Source organism: Sycon ciliatum, chromosome 11 (genome assembly GCF_964019385.1).
Source record: "Sycon ciliatum chromosome 11, ocSycCili1.1, whole genome shotgun sequence".
Taxonomy (NCBI): domain Eukaryota; kingdom Metazoa; phylum Porifera; class Calcarea; order Leucosolenida; family Sycettidae; genus Sycon; species Sycon ciliatum.
In genome coordinates this window covers 18910191-18926392 of record NC_088653.1, presented here as the reverse complement: position 1 = coordinate 18926392, position 16202 = coordinate 18910191, and the positions used below count along the sequence as shown (strand labels likewise).

Here is a 16202-nt window from a genome sequence, read left to right as displayed (position 1 = left end):
GACTCGGCACCCCGAAGACTACAACTGGTGAAATTTTAATTTTTGCCTTAAGGGGGCACATCACCCAAAAATTTCATATGGCATTCAATTGACCGTAACTTTGGTGTTTCTCAGTGGATTTGAGTGAAATTTTGACCACACACTCCTGCCACTATGCTGGCCCTCAGGACATGATTTACAAGTTCTTGCGCCTCACTGACAGGCTTTCCAGGCCGGAAAAACTCAAATTTCCGGCATAGTGCTACGGTGTGCGAGCCACCCAGGAGCCAAACAAATGCATTTACATTTTTTTCACATTTTCGTGCCCATTCTGTCCGTGCGCGGGACCCAAACCTAAAATAAGTCCAGAAGCAGCCATGGGTGGTGGGGTAGGGCCCCTCAACGTGGCCCTGGAATCTGTCACAACGGAATGAGTGGGCGTTCTCTCACGGACTCCCACAGACCCAAGTCAATTTTTGAATTTTTTTAGGTTTAGCACGTGCTACGAGGTCGTACCTTTGATACAACATCCAGTGCTGGGACCTCCACAGCAAGCCATTTCCACAGCGCTGCACACCAAATCCAGGATGCCCTCAGAAACCGGCAAAGACTGCCACTCACGTTTCACTACTGCCTAGTACTGAATCCTACCTGACTTCTTGACACGACTCAAACTTGCCAAAGTCACTAAATCAACGTCAACTACAATAATCAAGCCACATATCTGCAACGTCACGAGGGTGCTGGCAAAAGTCCTGCTGCACGGCGGCGGGCTTCGCCCGCCGCCGTGCAGCCCAATACGTGGTTTTTTAACGTGATTTTTTGGACTTTTTTGGACTTGGGGCAAAATTCTGCACACTTTCGCGTGTTTCCATAATACGACAAGTTGCGCACGGTCTGCTCACATTCAAATACAGTGCTGCCAACAAATGACAGCATGCAACAAAAAAATCTTTCCTTGCAAGGGTACATTTTCGGCCATAACTCTTGAACGGCTGGTCAGATAGGGACACAGTTTTCAGAGAATTTGCAGCTATTCATGCTCTTTCAGCTGACGTAGCACTCAATATGAATTTACAAATTCGATTTTTCACCGAATTTTTGGGTGATGTGCCCCCTTAACTTCCCCTTTAACTACCGGTTAGCGGGGATCACCCTGCATGATTATGATGGTCGGGAATTTTAGCCGGTATTTCAGTTGCGCTATGCCTATGGTAAAAATTATAACAATGGTCTGATTCTACATGTACATGCACAGATAGTAAAAATAATGTGAGCGGCATGCGTGGACTTTGGATTCTTCTATTCATTTATTCCGGATGATCATGGATTTTCAAGATTTTTAATGTTCTTTGACTACTGCCACGTATATGTACAATATGTAGATTACCACAGACAGTCAGTCAGCACCATATTCACACCAAGACTAAGCAAGACTACAAAACAGTTTATCTACTCTTGTTCACACACACACACACACACACACACACACACACACACACACACACACACACACACACACACCAACTTGTGACCATGGCGACCATGACTGACAAGCCGAGTAGATGTCTACGTATATTTATATAACTGTGCATGAAAACCAGTTTTTCATACGTACTACAAATGTAGTACTCTTGCACACACCCGTACTCGCGCCCATGCCTCCTTGGCAATCAGTCACCACCAGACCATGGTCACAGCATTGACGGCTACGGGCACGGGGCCGCGTCATCACAAAACTGGTGTTCAGGAATCTGGGGCAGTGACTCCAGACACAGTCAGTGAGTGAGCAGGGTGAGGCCCTGGTGGAGTGGTGCATGTGGTGCCTTCAAGTACAAGTAAGTTCAGTGCACTGAAGGCACCAAGTCACGTGCTGGTCTGATGTCAGCAATGGGGCGAGTCCGGCGAATACCAGATATACAGTAGAGTGCGCGCCAAAGAACGTTGTTTCCAAGGGGATAACCTGGGGCGTTCTTATTTTTTCAGCAATCTGGCTGCGTTCTTATAGCACGTTCTTAGAAACAGTTCGTTCTGGATCATTATTATGTATCCCATAAGCTGGCAGAAAACCAACACCGCGGCGCCGTTCTTAGCTTCTTTTAACCCTTTATATACCAGCCATCTACTGATTATGATCGTATGTAAGGTACGGGCTATCGTAGCCAAAGAAGCAACCATGGTGTGAAATCTACAGAACTTTTGTATATGCAAGTTGTGTTTTCCTGACTCCATAATGTATCACTGCACCCAGGTAGGCATGGATACTGGTACAGCATGCAGTAGTATATGAAGGCCATAGGTGGAAAACCAAAGATACGCGCCAATTGTGCATATTTCTGACCTATCAGGATATCACAAACAGATAGGATGAAAATTAGTTTGTGCTCATGTACTGGGAACATAGGGACAAAACCACCTCCCAAGCGTTGTCTCAGTGCATGAAGAGCAACAACATGCCAGGGATATGTCATGTATTGTCACATATTTCAGGTTTTCAATATTGCAAATTTCGAAATATTGTCTCAGATTCGAAATCAATATTTTTCTTCATCTACTCACATCCAGGCTAAGGTAAGTGAAAGAGAAGACAAGAAGCAGTCGCTGGCTGGTGAATTACGCCTGCCTTGACGATTTTAGGCCATCGCTGCACTCCCTCTCGCTCCTGTTTGGAGAGCGAATTCTGCGATGGGATCAGGGATACAAATATTCAATTTCGAGTGGCATTCCGCGATGGTATCGCCACAGCCGATCTCTCCAAGCGTCCATCATGGTCCAGCATATCTAGAACTAGAAGACGTCAACATTACCTGGAGCAAGCTACATCTTCGCTACAATTACAAGCAGAGAAACAGTAACTGAGCGAGAACACGATCGAAATAGCGAAAATATTATTGTTTGCGCTGAAAAGCATACTTTTGAACGCGTTCGTTCTCCATACTACTACTATGTACTACTACTACATGATTGTAGTACTAGTACTGTCATGTAGTCCTACTGTCGGGTACGGTGGACATGGAAATCCGGTCGCGCGTCTAGCGCCGGCCCCAGGGCGCTGGCCAAGCGTTTGTTTTAGCAGCCGTGGCCGTGGATAAAGCGGAACACACATGCATTTTTTATGCGCTGCATGGAATGCAGCGCTGGTCGCACATCCGATTATCATGATTGTATGTACCTGTTGTGGTCTGATCCGGCTCAGGAGCGGTGTGGGAACTGAACTATTGTTATCGATTTCACTGTACTACTTTTTTTCTCTTTTACGTTTACTTTATACCAGGCGTGGGCCATCCCCTGTACATAGGTGCCATCATTTTTCTTTGTTTCAATAAAATTGTACAGTGTGCTATGTACCTGTTTTGTTGGATTCATCAGGCAAGTGCTCCAATGTACCATCAAAGAGTGTTGTTCTATGCCTGCAAGTGCCGTTAGACCCAGAAATATCACATGCTTTACTGGTCAAAATGTTTGATTGGGGTTTTTAGTTTTTGGAATGGGCTTTTGTTTTTTTCCGCCCTCCCGCGTACCTTTTCGCGAAAAAAAGGACGTTAAACAATGAATTAACCAGGGTGGCCTAACCCCCAGAGTGTGCAACGCCGACCCAGCTCTGCATAGGCCAGATACTGTAAATATACAAAATTTCGGCGCTGCAAAATTTCGGCACTTCACGATTTTTGACATTTCGGCGGCGATTTATTTTCGGCGTGGGGTAGAGGGCATGGTATAGTGCGACAGATGCTGTGAAAAATTTCATCGGCGTTTTAATTTAGGCGTTTTGGGTCGGTGCCGAATAGCCGAAATTAAATAGCTGCCGAAAAGTTGTATATTTACAGTAGGGTCTTGGTCGAGCGGAATCGGATCTTTGCGTCATAATACCGTACACATCTGAGGGGAACCCGGGGAGTCGCGGGTACTCTTGGATCAAAAACAATGGTGCCCTGCCTCGAGACCGGCCTTGCACTGGTGTGAAGTGTACGCATGACATCAGAAGATCCGATTCCGCTCGACCAAGACCCTACACAGAGCTGGATCGGCGTTGCACACTCTGGTCTGGGGGGGTTATGTACTCTTGGTAGTAGTAGTAGTTGATCGAAGCGAGAAACCTCCGCCATTAATATTATTTTGATAATAAGGCTACCTAGAATTAATTCGTTGTTTCGGGTCACTTCACTCATCCGTACCAGGGTCGGTCGGTCGGGTTTATTTTTTTATTTTTTTTATTTTGGTTATTGCCATGTACATGTATGATTGTGCATACATGTACAAATGTGCATATCGAATAGCTTTTGTCCATCAAGCCAGTCGATCAAATCATGACTGTAGACGATCCAGCACAGTCATTGTCCCATCAGACCCAGGTCCCCTCCAGGACCAGACCTTGGCCTCGCTGGCAAACGAGTCTGAGGAGCAGTTCTCACCTTGAAACGTCTGTCAAAGAGCGACGCGGTGGCGGAGCTGATGCTGTTTCAGGACCGATTGCGGATCGGAAGACAACATCGTCACCAAGCGCTTCATCCTGTTATTTTATTTGGCTGCTTCTGAGGTCGATGACTGGATCGGACTGCGCTTGTGTACATATGTACGTACATAGTCTAGTCATGTACATTTGCATGCACAATAAAAAAAAATTGCGGTCGGGTGAAAAAAGACGGTCGGTCGGGTGACCCGAAACAACGATTGTGGGTGGCCTAATTATTATTATTTGGCAGGTCAGCCGCAAGCACAACGACTGAGCTGAGTCAGTTCTTCGTTTTCGAGTCGCGCAACGACAGTACACATGGTACAGGCGCCCCCATCTGCTGTTTTAGCAGTAACCGTACTCGCTAGTCTTGGTTGTAGTGAACGACTACTAACGGACTAGGTCAGTACTCCCGGAAGTAGGTCACTAGGACTAGATCAGTAGATGCTAGTACTAGTACTACTACTACTACTAGTATATTTTCGCATACAGCTAGCAAGCCAGCTCCGACTCTGCCGCGTCGTTTACGTCCGTGGGAACAGCAGACACTTTCCTTTGCCAGTACCAGTACGTCCACGCAGCTCGCTACACCTTGTGGATCATGGAGAGCATAAAATAATAAACTCAGTGTAGGTCCGGACGGAAGCGGCAAACATAATCACTCCAGTCCTGTTCTGGTCTGCTCAACACCCATCGTTTCCGTGTATATCTACGCTCTACTTCAGTACTTGCGTGTAGCAGCGGCTACTACTAGAGCCTACTAGTTCTACTACTACTAAGTACTAGCCAAGGACGAAGGACGAAGAACTTACGTGATGAGACTATCACTATCAGTGGCAGAGGTGTGTGTCCGTGCGTTCAGATGTCACAACCTACTTGCATGATTGTACACATCGCCAAAGACGGAGTACTCTGGTTCCATTCTCTAGCTGATTCGCTAGCTATCGCTAGTTGTCCGCTCTGGTGGTAGGGAGTCTAGTCTGATTCAGTACAGGCAGTGCAGCGATAGCGGGCTGGTGTTATTCGAAGAGTCCAAAACCAAAGGGACGTCATTGAGAAACTGGGTCGCAGCGTCACACAGTGAACACGCGCATCTCCTGGTTAGTGATCTTGTATTTTCTGTGTGTATGTACTAGCGTATAATTATTATCTGTATTGCTCTGTGATTTCGTACTTGGACGGCTCGAGGAGTAGCTGAATGAATTTCTTGCGTTCTACAAAGAACGGCGGTGAAGGATATCTCAATGTACAGTTCGGATACCAATGATAGTATAATGCAGAGCTGTGTTCAATGACACGGGGGGGGGGGGGGGGGGAGTTCATAGACGCATTAAAGGGGAAGTCCGGTGAAAATATTTTTTTAAATTTTAAATTTAAAAATTTCACAGCCCGTAGAGTTCGGGGCGCTGAGTCGAATGGTCTTTGTCCTAGGTCTAGGAGGCAGCGGCCTATGGTTCGTCAGATACGCCCAATCGAACATGTGCGAATTTGAGCGCGCATCACCCAGATCCAGGTGATGACGTCACAGCGTGCAGCAAGTTCAGCCACACCATCTAGTTGTGTACAAAATGGCCATATTCGGAGCGCGTTCGATTGGGGAACCGTTTGTCGCAGCTTCTTCGGACCAAGACCATTCGATTCAATGTTACAAACATTACGTACCCTTTTGTATTGTATTGTATTTTATTATTTTGGTACCCTGTGATTTTCAGTTCAGCAAACCTCGAGGTTTTCCCTTATTTTAGCCGTTTCCGAGTTGGACTTTTCCGTCCGCACTGGCCTCTACTAGCTCTGCGCTGCGTGCAGACTAGCTCTGCGCTGCGTGCAGCAGACCAGCGCTGTAGTGTAGTCAACAAACTCATCACACACAGAACTACTCCCGCACTAGTGCCGTGCTGGCCTGCTGGGGTAGCTACAATAAGACTCGATTAAAAAAACTCAAAACTTAGATAAAGAACTAGTCAAGACACGGACTTGTCATGTACTACACTCGTCACATGATCAGGCGTATGTAAAGTCATGTACTACACTCGTCACATGATCAGGCGTATGTAAAGTCATGTACTACACTCGTCACATGATCAGGCGTATGTGAAGTCATGTACATGTAGTCAGGAACGTGCATTTCTCCTCGCCGATGCCGGCGGTGGTTGTGCTTTGAGAAAGAAAATTTTAGTTTTCCGCATGGAATAGTCCTGCCTCTTTCTTTTATGCTACAACGATGAGTGCACAACGGTGACTACTTTCAGACAAGTGACAAAAACAGCGAACAGCTCCCGGACCTAATACTTTCAGATCCCGTAGTGCTGCGAGTCTTGAATCGAAGAGTCGTGCCCGTGCCTGCACTGTTCTCCACAGTAGTCGGAAATATGCCAAGTTTGCACCAAAACATCAACATGTGGCAGGCTACTGGAGTCCAAGCGAATCAGACTGGAACAACATTTAGAGCACGCGCATCACTCTTCTCCATTTTGGCGACTCTGCTCTCCAGAGATCTGATAATTATATCAGCCTCGTCTGCAATAGCTGCTGCTTCTTCATCAGTCGGAAACGCAGCAGCGCTCGCTCCTGACCGGCCCGCGCTGCCATTTCTTCAGCTGAATACCGAGGTTCTTAGCCCAAGACCGAACTCATGAAGGTCAGCCATGGCTGCATCTACACTCTCACAAAGAGTTCCGTCTTCGGGGTCCCTTGCACCACCTACCGTATTTCCCCGATTATAAGTCGCACTCGATTATAAGTCGCACCCCATTTTCAGGTTTGAGCAATATTGTTGCGATATATTCACTTCAGTAGTATGTCACGCTAGATTGTAAGTCGCACCCCCTTTTTTACACTGAATTTTAGTGTAAAAAGGTGTGACTTATAATCGGGCAAATGCGGTACTATCTGTCGCCAAATCATTTGAAATAGCATTGACACTATTGCTTTCACGCACTCCTTTTGACCTAGCTGCACGCTATGACGTTGCGGAGGGTGTGGCGCGGCCGCATGACGTCATGGCGCAGCCCCCGAAACTCAGTTTTTCAAACAGAAATATCTCGAGAACGCTTTGTCGGAGACACGTGGGACCGACACGATTCGACTCAGCGCCCGAAACTCTACGGACGCTGATATTTTACTTTTTTACCGGACTTCCCCTTTAATGCACCAGTGTACAGCCCAGTGTTTGCAGGTCTGGGACTGCACAGTCAGCCCTGCACCAGTGTACAGCCCAGTGTCTGCAGGTCTGGGACTGCACAGTGCCCTGTACCACTGCACAGCCCTGTGTTTGCAGGTCTGGGACTGCACAGTGCCCTGCACCAGTGCACAGCCCAGTGTTTGCAGGTCTGGGACTGCACAGTGCCCTGCACCAGTGTACAGCCCAGTGTTTGCAGGTCTGGGACTGCACAGTGCCCTGCACCAGTGCACAGCCCAGTGTTTGCAGGTCTGGGACTGCACAGTGCCCTGCACCAGTGTACAGCCCAGTGTTTGCAGGTCTGGGACTGCACAGTGCCCTGCACCAGTGCACAGCCCAGTGTTTGCAGGTCTGGGACTGCACAGTGCCCTGCACCAGTGTACAGCCCAGTGTTTGCAGGTCTGGGACTGCACAGTGCCCTGCACCAGTGCACAGCCCAGTGTTTGCAGGTCTGGGACTGCACAGTGCCCTGCACCAGTGCACAGCCCAGTGTTTGCAGGTCTGGGACTGCACAGTGCCCTGCACCAGTGCACAGCCCAGTGTTTGCAGGTCTGGGACTGCACAGTGCCCTGCACCAGTGCACAGCCCAGTGTTTGCAGGTCTTGGACTGCACAGTGCCCTGCACCAGTGTACAGTCCAGTGTTTGCAGGTCTGGGACTGCACAGTGCTCTGCACCAGTGCACAGCCCAGTGTTTGCAGGTCTGGGACTGCACAGTGCCCTGCACCAAAAAAAAAAAAAAAAAAAAAAAAAAAAAAAGGGGGGGGGGGAGCTCACCCATGTGAGCAGCTCAGGATATCCCCCATGATGATGATGATGATGTGCATGATGTGTACAATAGTATAGAGGTATTACATAGTAGTGCCGGCAAGAGTTATGGACTCTTGGTGCCGGTGGTAGACCTACATTGTACATGTCATCAAGAATCATGATGACCCTGCTGAAGGTCATGAGGACAGTCATGCCCGTGAATGTTCCTACTCTGTACTTCCTGAAACGTGTTCGGATTCTTTTCTTCCTCCAATTCTTTCTAGATAGGGTTTGTACCAAAGATAGTCCATTGCAATACACTTTCTCCTCCTCCAAAGGTACATTTTGGTTCATTTATCACATGCATTTAGATACTGTTGCTATGCCTTCACAGGCTTCAACAAGTTCTGTTTGGACGGACACAACATGCTGATGCCCTTTTCCTGACTCATGCAGAACGTCCTTCCTTTTCTCGCCCTATGTCACTCTGCATGGTCACGATTACATGCATGTACCTGTCCATTGTACAATGTATGTACATGTTTGTTTGTTTGTTTTTGGCGGGGTAACGGCCTCTTTTACGGGCAAGATAAAGTCATGTACATGTACCGGCATATGTATGAGTATGGGGGGGGGGGGGGGGGGGAGCATCAAAGTCGGATCTTGCCGGACCAACCTAAATGGGACTGCTACACGCCTGCAGATTCGTCTCAGGACTGTCTGACTTTGGTGCGTCAATGGAGCTATGAAGCCGAGACCTCTGGTCGGCTGAGCTTAGTGGGACCCACCACCACACTCCATGTTTCACCCCAGTCTCTGGAGATAATGTGAATTTTGTACTGAAACAAAAAGAAAAGAAAATTCCGTTTACTAGGTTGTAGTGCCCGTACACATGTACAGTGCCGCTCAATGAAATCCAGTCATGTGACTCAAGTAGTTTGCACCTTGCACCATATTTGGCAACCCAGTGTTTTCAGGTCTAGGGCTGCGCAACGCCCGACACGTACTTGAGTGACGCGACTTGCTCATCACAACGCGAAATTCGTCAATGAGTTTTACTTTCATTGGAGTGTGAACTTGAAAGTGAAATTTGTCTTTCAAAACTTCCGTTATGTCCACATTTCATTGATCACCGCTGTGTACACGAATAGAGAGGACTACAGTCCATTTCAAAAACTATAGACGCATAGGGTTTTTGAAATATTTCAAATTTGGCTGGAACTTTTTGAGAATAGTTTTCGGAATATTGCTCAGGATCGCTCCACAATTACTCTCATAGAGTTTCTAAACGATTGGATAACAGACGCCCAATAGACCGATCCCCTTATTATTGTCTGGGTTCGAGCAAGGGGGCAACTCCGCAGTCGCGTGGGATCCTGCTGCACACACGCGACCAACCTCACCTCGGCTTTGCGTGACTTATCGCATGCGAAGTGCAGAGCACGCGAAATCTGCACGCAGTGCAAGCCTGTCTACAAAAATGCCACAAGAACTTTTGATTTGAGCTGTTTTGTTTTTGTTTAGACGTCTTCCTTTTTACGACTTCAGGATGCCTTCTCAGGATCATTGCTGCGTTCCTCACTGTCAGAACAGGAGGACGAAGCAAGCAAGTCATTTCACTCCTTTCGTCGTGTGGAGCCACAGCGGCCTGGAGCAAGCGGATCCAGGCTATTCCCCGTGAGGAAGGACGTAGTTTTAGGGTCACTCTGAATATTTGAGATGCAGCGATCATTTCGATCCCGAAGTCGAAATCGTTTTGCCCAGCTCTACAAGGGCAGGATGAGTCCAGGAAACCAAACAGCTGTCCTACGGTACCAGGTTTGCTTTTCGCAAGAGAGTGGAGTCTGGACGCTCTGCTCCCTATGCTCGCAAAACAGTAGTTGCTGAGCCTAGTGCAGTTCGGTCATGGAAGTGCAGCGTCTGCATCACGAGCTCCCCATGCTCGCAAACCAGTATTTTGCTGAGAGGCAACGGCATTTTGAGTTGGAAAGGAACCTGGCTTAGTGCAGTTTGGTCCTGTAATGGAAGTGCAGCATCTGCATCAGGAGTTGGCAGCAAGTAGAGCTCGTGTACAGAGTCTCGTGGAGCAGTTGGACGATGGGGTGAAGAAAGCCGAAAAACAGCTTACGTACAATAACATAAAGAAAGACTCTGAGCCGCGCCAGTTTCTGACTGGTTTGCCTTCAGGTGTTTGGACCGCCCTGTGGGACTTCTTTAAGCCTAGCCGAGAAAATGTACTGCGCCGAGCCAGATCTGCGAAGACGGAAGCTGAGGGACGGCGGATACAGTTGGAGGTGGCCGTAAATCGCCAATAAGCATGTAATGGAGGATCAGCTGCTATTGGCATTGATGTGTCTAAGCCTGGGCCGAATGGGACAGAAGCTGTCATGCGTGGCACAAGTTAATCATCCGTTTCACGGTATATACTATATAGCTAGCTGAGCTGGAAAGACGTCTTGTTCCTCCGTTTGGGCATGATCCCCATTTGGGCGAGCTGGCGAGATGTTCAGTCATCAATGCCATGTACCGCAAGACATTCTGCATTGTGGATGAAACAGTTCTATTTTGCCATGCACTTAGGGTTCTCGCACCGGCACAAAAAGACCCAACAGATCCTTGCGCTCTTATTTTCTCCCATGGTAACATTGCTGATCACAACACCCGGTAGCCAGTCGCAGATGCAACCAAATCAACCAGGTTCTCTTACTCTTTTTTTCCAATACTGAAACCAAAGGTATACCAATATTTGCATCGAATGCAGTGATGATTTCAATACTGTCCACTAGTACAACGCATTACCAGACTGGCATATAATCATGATAATATTATCCATTTCGCGATCACTGTCATTGCTTTCTTAGATCTTCAATCATCAATATCGGACCATAAACCGTCTATCATCTTCTATTATATCATCATTAGTATCCTGCTACTATCCTCCTCTAACGATGAGCTCGAAGAAAAGAAACAGCGGTCTAGAGGCGTAAACAATATCTGTCAACGGAAGTGTCCTTGCTGTGCTGGTGTGTTTATGCTTCGTGCATTAGTTCGGCCAAGAGCGCATGGTGGTGGCGGGTTGAGGATGTTAAATATACTAGAAAATAGTTCACTCTGAACGTGCAGGGGGTATATTCATAGGTTCGAAAGAACCGCACACACACTTTGCTGCAGACAGCGGCAAGCTTTGGCCCTCGTGCTTCGAAGAGGGAGCAATCCACTGCGCTACGCTTGCGATTAACAGCGACTTTTCAAAGGTACGACTCATCATTGGCTCTGGGGTAATGTTCCTGGAACAAATGCCCCATAGCCAACTGAGGGCCAGGGAGCACGCAATCTGCCTTCCTGGGCGAGAAGTGTTCCAGCACAAGAAGCAGCACGAATACATGCTGACAAAGACCACCAGCCGGCACACAGCACACTGTTCTTCAAACACCATCCACTCCGTCCATGTGTTTGCACTGTCCTCCTCTAGCTCTTCACGCTCAAAAAATAACACGCACTGCTCATCGTTTTTTTTATGCTTCCTCTGGGTTGGCTAGCCCTTCGACTTGACAAAACAGCGATCACCACTGCACTGCTATCGTCACCTCTTAGCAGTCGCTTCCACCAGTGGCTTTTCCTGTCTTTGCAAGGTGTCCAAGGATGGCTGCTGTTGTCACTACAGGCAAATCAGAAGTACTTTAGTGGCTGATGTCCAACCAGATCGTTGGAAAATCGATTTTTCCACTTCAGGGCTGCTGATCGCGACTTGGTGACTTGGCAGCACCACGGTTACCTTCATAGAAGATGGCTCTGGAGAGGAAAAGACAGACCAGAAAAAGGTTACTATTATCTTCAGCACCGATCGCAAGGAGAAAGAAATATGGTCTGCTGTAGCCTAGGCACAAAATATATCTCACACCACGATTCGCGATTCGAATATTTCAACAACAAAAAAACTCACCTCTGGAGTAACTCCTGTTTGTGGCCCGAGATCGTTCCCTCCCGCGCCTCGTAAAAAAACTGCAGCGGCATCACAGTCCATGTCTCTCTGGGAGACTCTGCTCCTACCAGCAGGAGGTTTAGCACCGCTCGAAGCCATCGCAAACTACTTGAACTAAGCAGAAGACATTCCAAAACAAACCTGAAACACACTGTCAAAGATGCTGTCACGTTCAAAAACTAGCTCGATCGCGAGTGAGGTTGCCCCCGTGCTCGAACCCAGTATAATAAGGGGATCGGTCTATTTGGAAAATTTATGCGCAAAGTGATCACAGATTTTATGTGGTATAGATGCTGGCATAACGGTTTTTGCCTAGGTACGCGTCTATAGTTTTCAAATGGACTGTAGGTGATTATACAAATGGGGAAATTTGTTGCTTCGGGTTAACTCCCCACCCCCATTTAAGTTTTTAACAAAAAAACCCGATGTCAACAGTACCATTTTTTTTACCGTGCTCAGACGACCGTAAAACTACCTCAGCCAGCTAGTAATGTATTCCATCCTCCTCCCCCCCCCCCCCACTCCTCGTCTCCTCCTCCCCCCACTCCTCGTCTCCTCCTCCCCCCACTCCTCGTCTCCTCCTCCCCCCACTCCTCGCCTCCTCCTCCCCCCCCCCCCCCCCCACTCCTCGCCTCCTCCTCCCCACTCCTCGCCTCCTCCTCCCCGCCTCCCCCCTCCCCCCCCCCCCCACTCTGGCTCCAATGTGTCCTTCAATTGTCTGACAGCTTTCTGTTCTTCTGCTGATTGTCTCTGAATAGGTGTGTGCGATTTTTGTCTCATTGTCTGTCTACTCATTGTTTTGTTATCTCCAGTAAACAGGATAGTGCTATATGAACACAACGTAAGACATGCTACAGAGATTGTGAAGCTGAGAAATGGATGATGACGGTAAGCATGAGTTTTCTTAGTGTTCATAACGTGAATTGTGACAGGTATGTGGTTGTTTGCAGGCTGTCTGTCACCTGCTGGACTACGTATATACTCAAATATGCCGTCATGTACAGAATATGAGTTGGATGGGTGTCAGTGGGTAACTTTTCAGGTGTGGTGGAGGAGGTGGTAGTAGTGTATCATTGCAGTGCGTGGGTTTGCACACGTGGGGGCGGGGGTAATGTGGGTTGGCAAAGGCAGGGGGGGTGGGGTGGGGGGGGGGGGTAGTGTGGGTTGGCAAAGGTAGGGGGTGGGGGGGGGGGGGTAGTGTGGGTTGGCAAAGGCACGGGGGGGGGGGGGGGGGGGGTAGTGTGGGTTGGCAAAGGCAGGGGGGAGTGTGGGTTTGCAAAGCCAGGTGGGGGGGGGGTAGTGTGGGTTGGCAAAAGCAGGGGGGGGGGGGTAGCAGGGGCGTAGTACCCGCTACGACTGGTACGACCATGACCGTACCACTTTTCGAAAAGTGTGGTCCGTCTGGAACGTGCAAAACCGTAATAAAAAAATCAGGATCCATCGATGCTGATACATATGTACATGTTCACAAGAGTACATAACCCCCCAGACTGCAGAGTGTGCAACGCCGATATCGCGATCCAGCTCTGCATATGTATTGGTCGAGCGGAATCGGATCTTCTGATGTCATGCGTACACTCCACACCAGCGCAAGGCCGGTCTCGAGGCAGGGCACCATTGTTTTTGATCCGAGGGGATTATGATGGTTATGACTCTTGATCATGTTGATGTACATGTATGCGCATCAGACTTTGACCATTTTCTACACTCGTAGATCTACTCGTAGATCTGTTATGCATCTGCAGTCGTACTGAGTACTGTACTCGACTCGACTGCACACTGCGCCTGAAGTGTGCAGTCGTACTGAGTACTGTACTCGACTCGACTGCACACTGCGCCTGAAGTGTGCAGTCGTACTGAGTACTGTACTCGACTCGACTGCACACTGCGCCTGAAGTGTGCAGTCGTACTGAGTACTGTACTCGACTCGACTGCACACTGCGCCTGAAGTGTGCCACAAGTAACCCAGAACGCAGGATTTTGTGTCTTTTTTACAAAATTTTCCCGGGGGAGGTCCCCCGCACCCCCCTCCAACACGGCCTTCGGCCGCACCCACCTTCGGTCGTACCACTTCCAAAACCCCTCGTACGCCCCTGGGTAGTGTGGGTTTGCAAAGGCAGGGGGGGAGTGTGGGTTTGCAAAGGCAGGGGGGGGGGGGGTAGTGTGGGTTGGCAGTTTGCATACAAGCCTACTGTCAAAGTTCATCGTTGCAGTTTCTGGATTTGCAGGAGGGGTGGTGGGTGTATATGCGTGTCAATGCAGTGTGTGTGGGTAGGTGTGTGTGGGGGGGGGGGGGGGGGAGGGTGTTGTGTTATCGTAGGGGAGTTCTGTGTGTGATGGTCAATGTTCAGTATGGTCTTTGAACGTGAGTATCCGTGTGTGGACGTGGTTGCGTGTGCGTGCGTGTGTGTGTGGTACATGGTGTGTGTGTGTGTGTCTGAGTAGGTGGGTGTGCTGGTGGGTGGGTGTGTTGGTGGGTGGGTGTGCTGGTTGGTGGGTAGAGCCCGGTGTAATATGCCCGAAACTTTGCCGAAAATGCTTTTGGGAAATTCTCGTTAACCTTGCCGAAAATGCTCCCAAACTTTGCCAAAAATGCTCGGAAAATGCCGACTTTTTTTGTAATCCTCAGCACACGCCGTCAAAACCAGGGAGTTAGAAAATACTCAATAAGAGACTTGCTCGAGTCTGCCATGGTAAACAATTCATAAACTTCTCAACAAGAAGCCAACCCACGGAATGCGTAAGTGACGTTCTTGTTTGGGAAGTTTTTCTTGATACACAACGGCCAAGTGCTCTGTTTCCCCCAAAATGCTGCATCACGAGCCCAAAGTGCTGGGTTCGCGGATTGTACCGAAAATGCTAAAAAAATGCCGGAATATTACACGGGGGCCTATTGGTGGTGGGTGTGCTGGTGTGTGTGTGTGCGTGTGCTGGTGTGTGTGTGTGTGTGTGTGTGTGTGTGTGCTGGTGGGTGTGTGTGCTGGTGGGTGTGTGTGCTGGTGGGTGTCCCATATGGTGCAGTGGTATGTGCAGCGATTTCCAATCGATAGGTTGCGGGTTCGATTCCCGACGATTATGGTCACACAGGTCTTTCTTCTCTTTCTCAGACTCTTCCTGACTTTTCTTTCATTCTCCTGGGTGGTTACCAACAGCCAGTGCATGCCGGAGTATGTGGTGTGGTGTGTGTGTAGAAAAAGAAAAAAAAAGGAAAAAAGGAAAAAAATGGAAAAATGAAAAATAGGGATTCACTGGCCAGAAAAAGTCACTTCAACAGCTGTGTGGTGGATACCAGGCTAAAAATAGTGGCGGTCAATTCATCAGCCTTGCAAGCTGTTCAATGGTGTAATCCCAGCACAAGTTGCTATGTCTTACTTAGCTGTTCGCTATCATCACTCCCGCGATGGGCATGTCTAAGGTCTAAGGTGTGCTGGTGGGTGGGGGTGCTGGTGGATGTGTGTACTGGTGGGTGGGTGTGCTGGTGGGTGTGTGTGCTGGTGGGTGTGTGTGTGCTGGTGGGTGTGTGTGCTGGTGGGTGTGTGTGCTGCTGGGTGGGTGTGCTGGTGGGTGAGTGTGCTGGTGGGTGTGTGTGCTGGTGGGTGGGTGTGTGTGCTGGTGGGTGTGCGTGCTGGTGTGTGTGTGTGCTGGTGGGTGTGTGTGCTGGTGTGTGGATGTGCTGGTGGGTGTGTGTGCTGGTGTGTGGGTGTGCTGGTGGGTGTGTGTGCTGGTGGGTGTGTGTGCTGGTGGGTGTGTGTGCTGGTGGGTGTGTGTGCTGGTGGGTGTGTGTGCTAGTGGGTGTGTGTGCTGGTGGGTGTGTGTGCTGGTGGGTGGGTGTGCTGGTGTGTGTGTGTGTGCTGGTGGGTGT

At 48.9% G+C, this 16202-nt stretch overlaps 2 protein-coding genes across 3 annotated transcripts in view; both read left to right on the top strand.

Moving 5' to 3' along the window:
• LOC135827419 (uncharacterized) overlaps positions 1-16202 on the top strand; it is a 101357-nt gene that overhangs the window by 54065 nt on the left and 31090 nt on the right. The gene's annotated exons all lie outside the window — the stretch shown is intronic.
• LOC135827442 (uncharacterized) overlaps positions 5269-16202 on the top strand; it is a 29189-nt gene continuing 18255 nt past the window's right edge. Inside the window, exons 1-2 of the mRNA XM_065339944.1 lie at positions 5269-5532; positions 13153-13228. Coding sequence (XP_065196016.1) covers positions 13216-13228 — 13 coding nt within the window. The 5' untranslated portion in view covers positions 5269-5532; positions 13153-13215. The remainder of the gene's footprint in view (positions 5533-13152; positions 13229-16202) is intronic.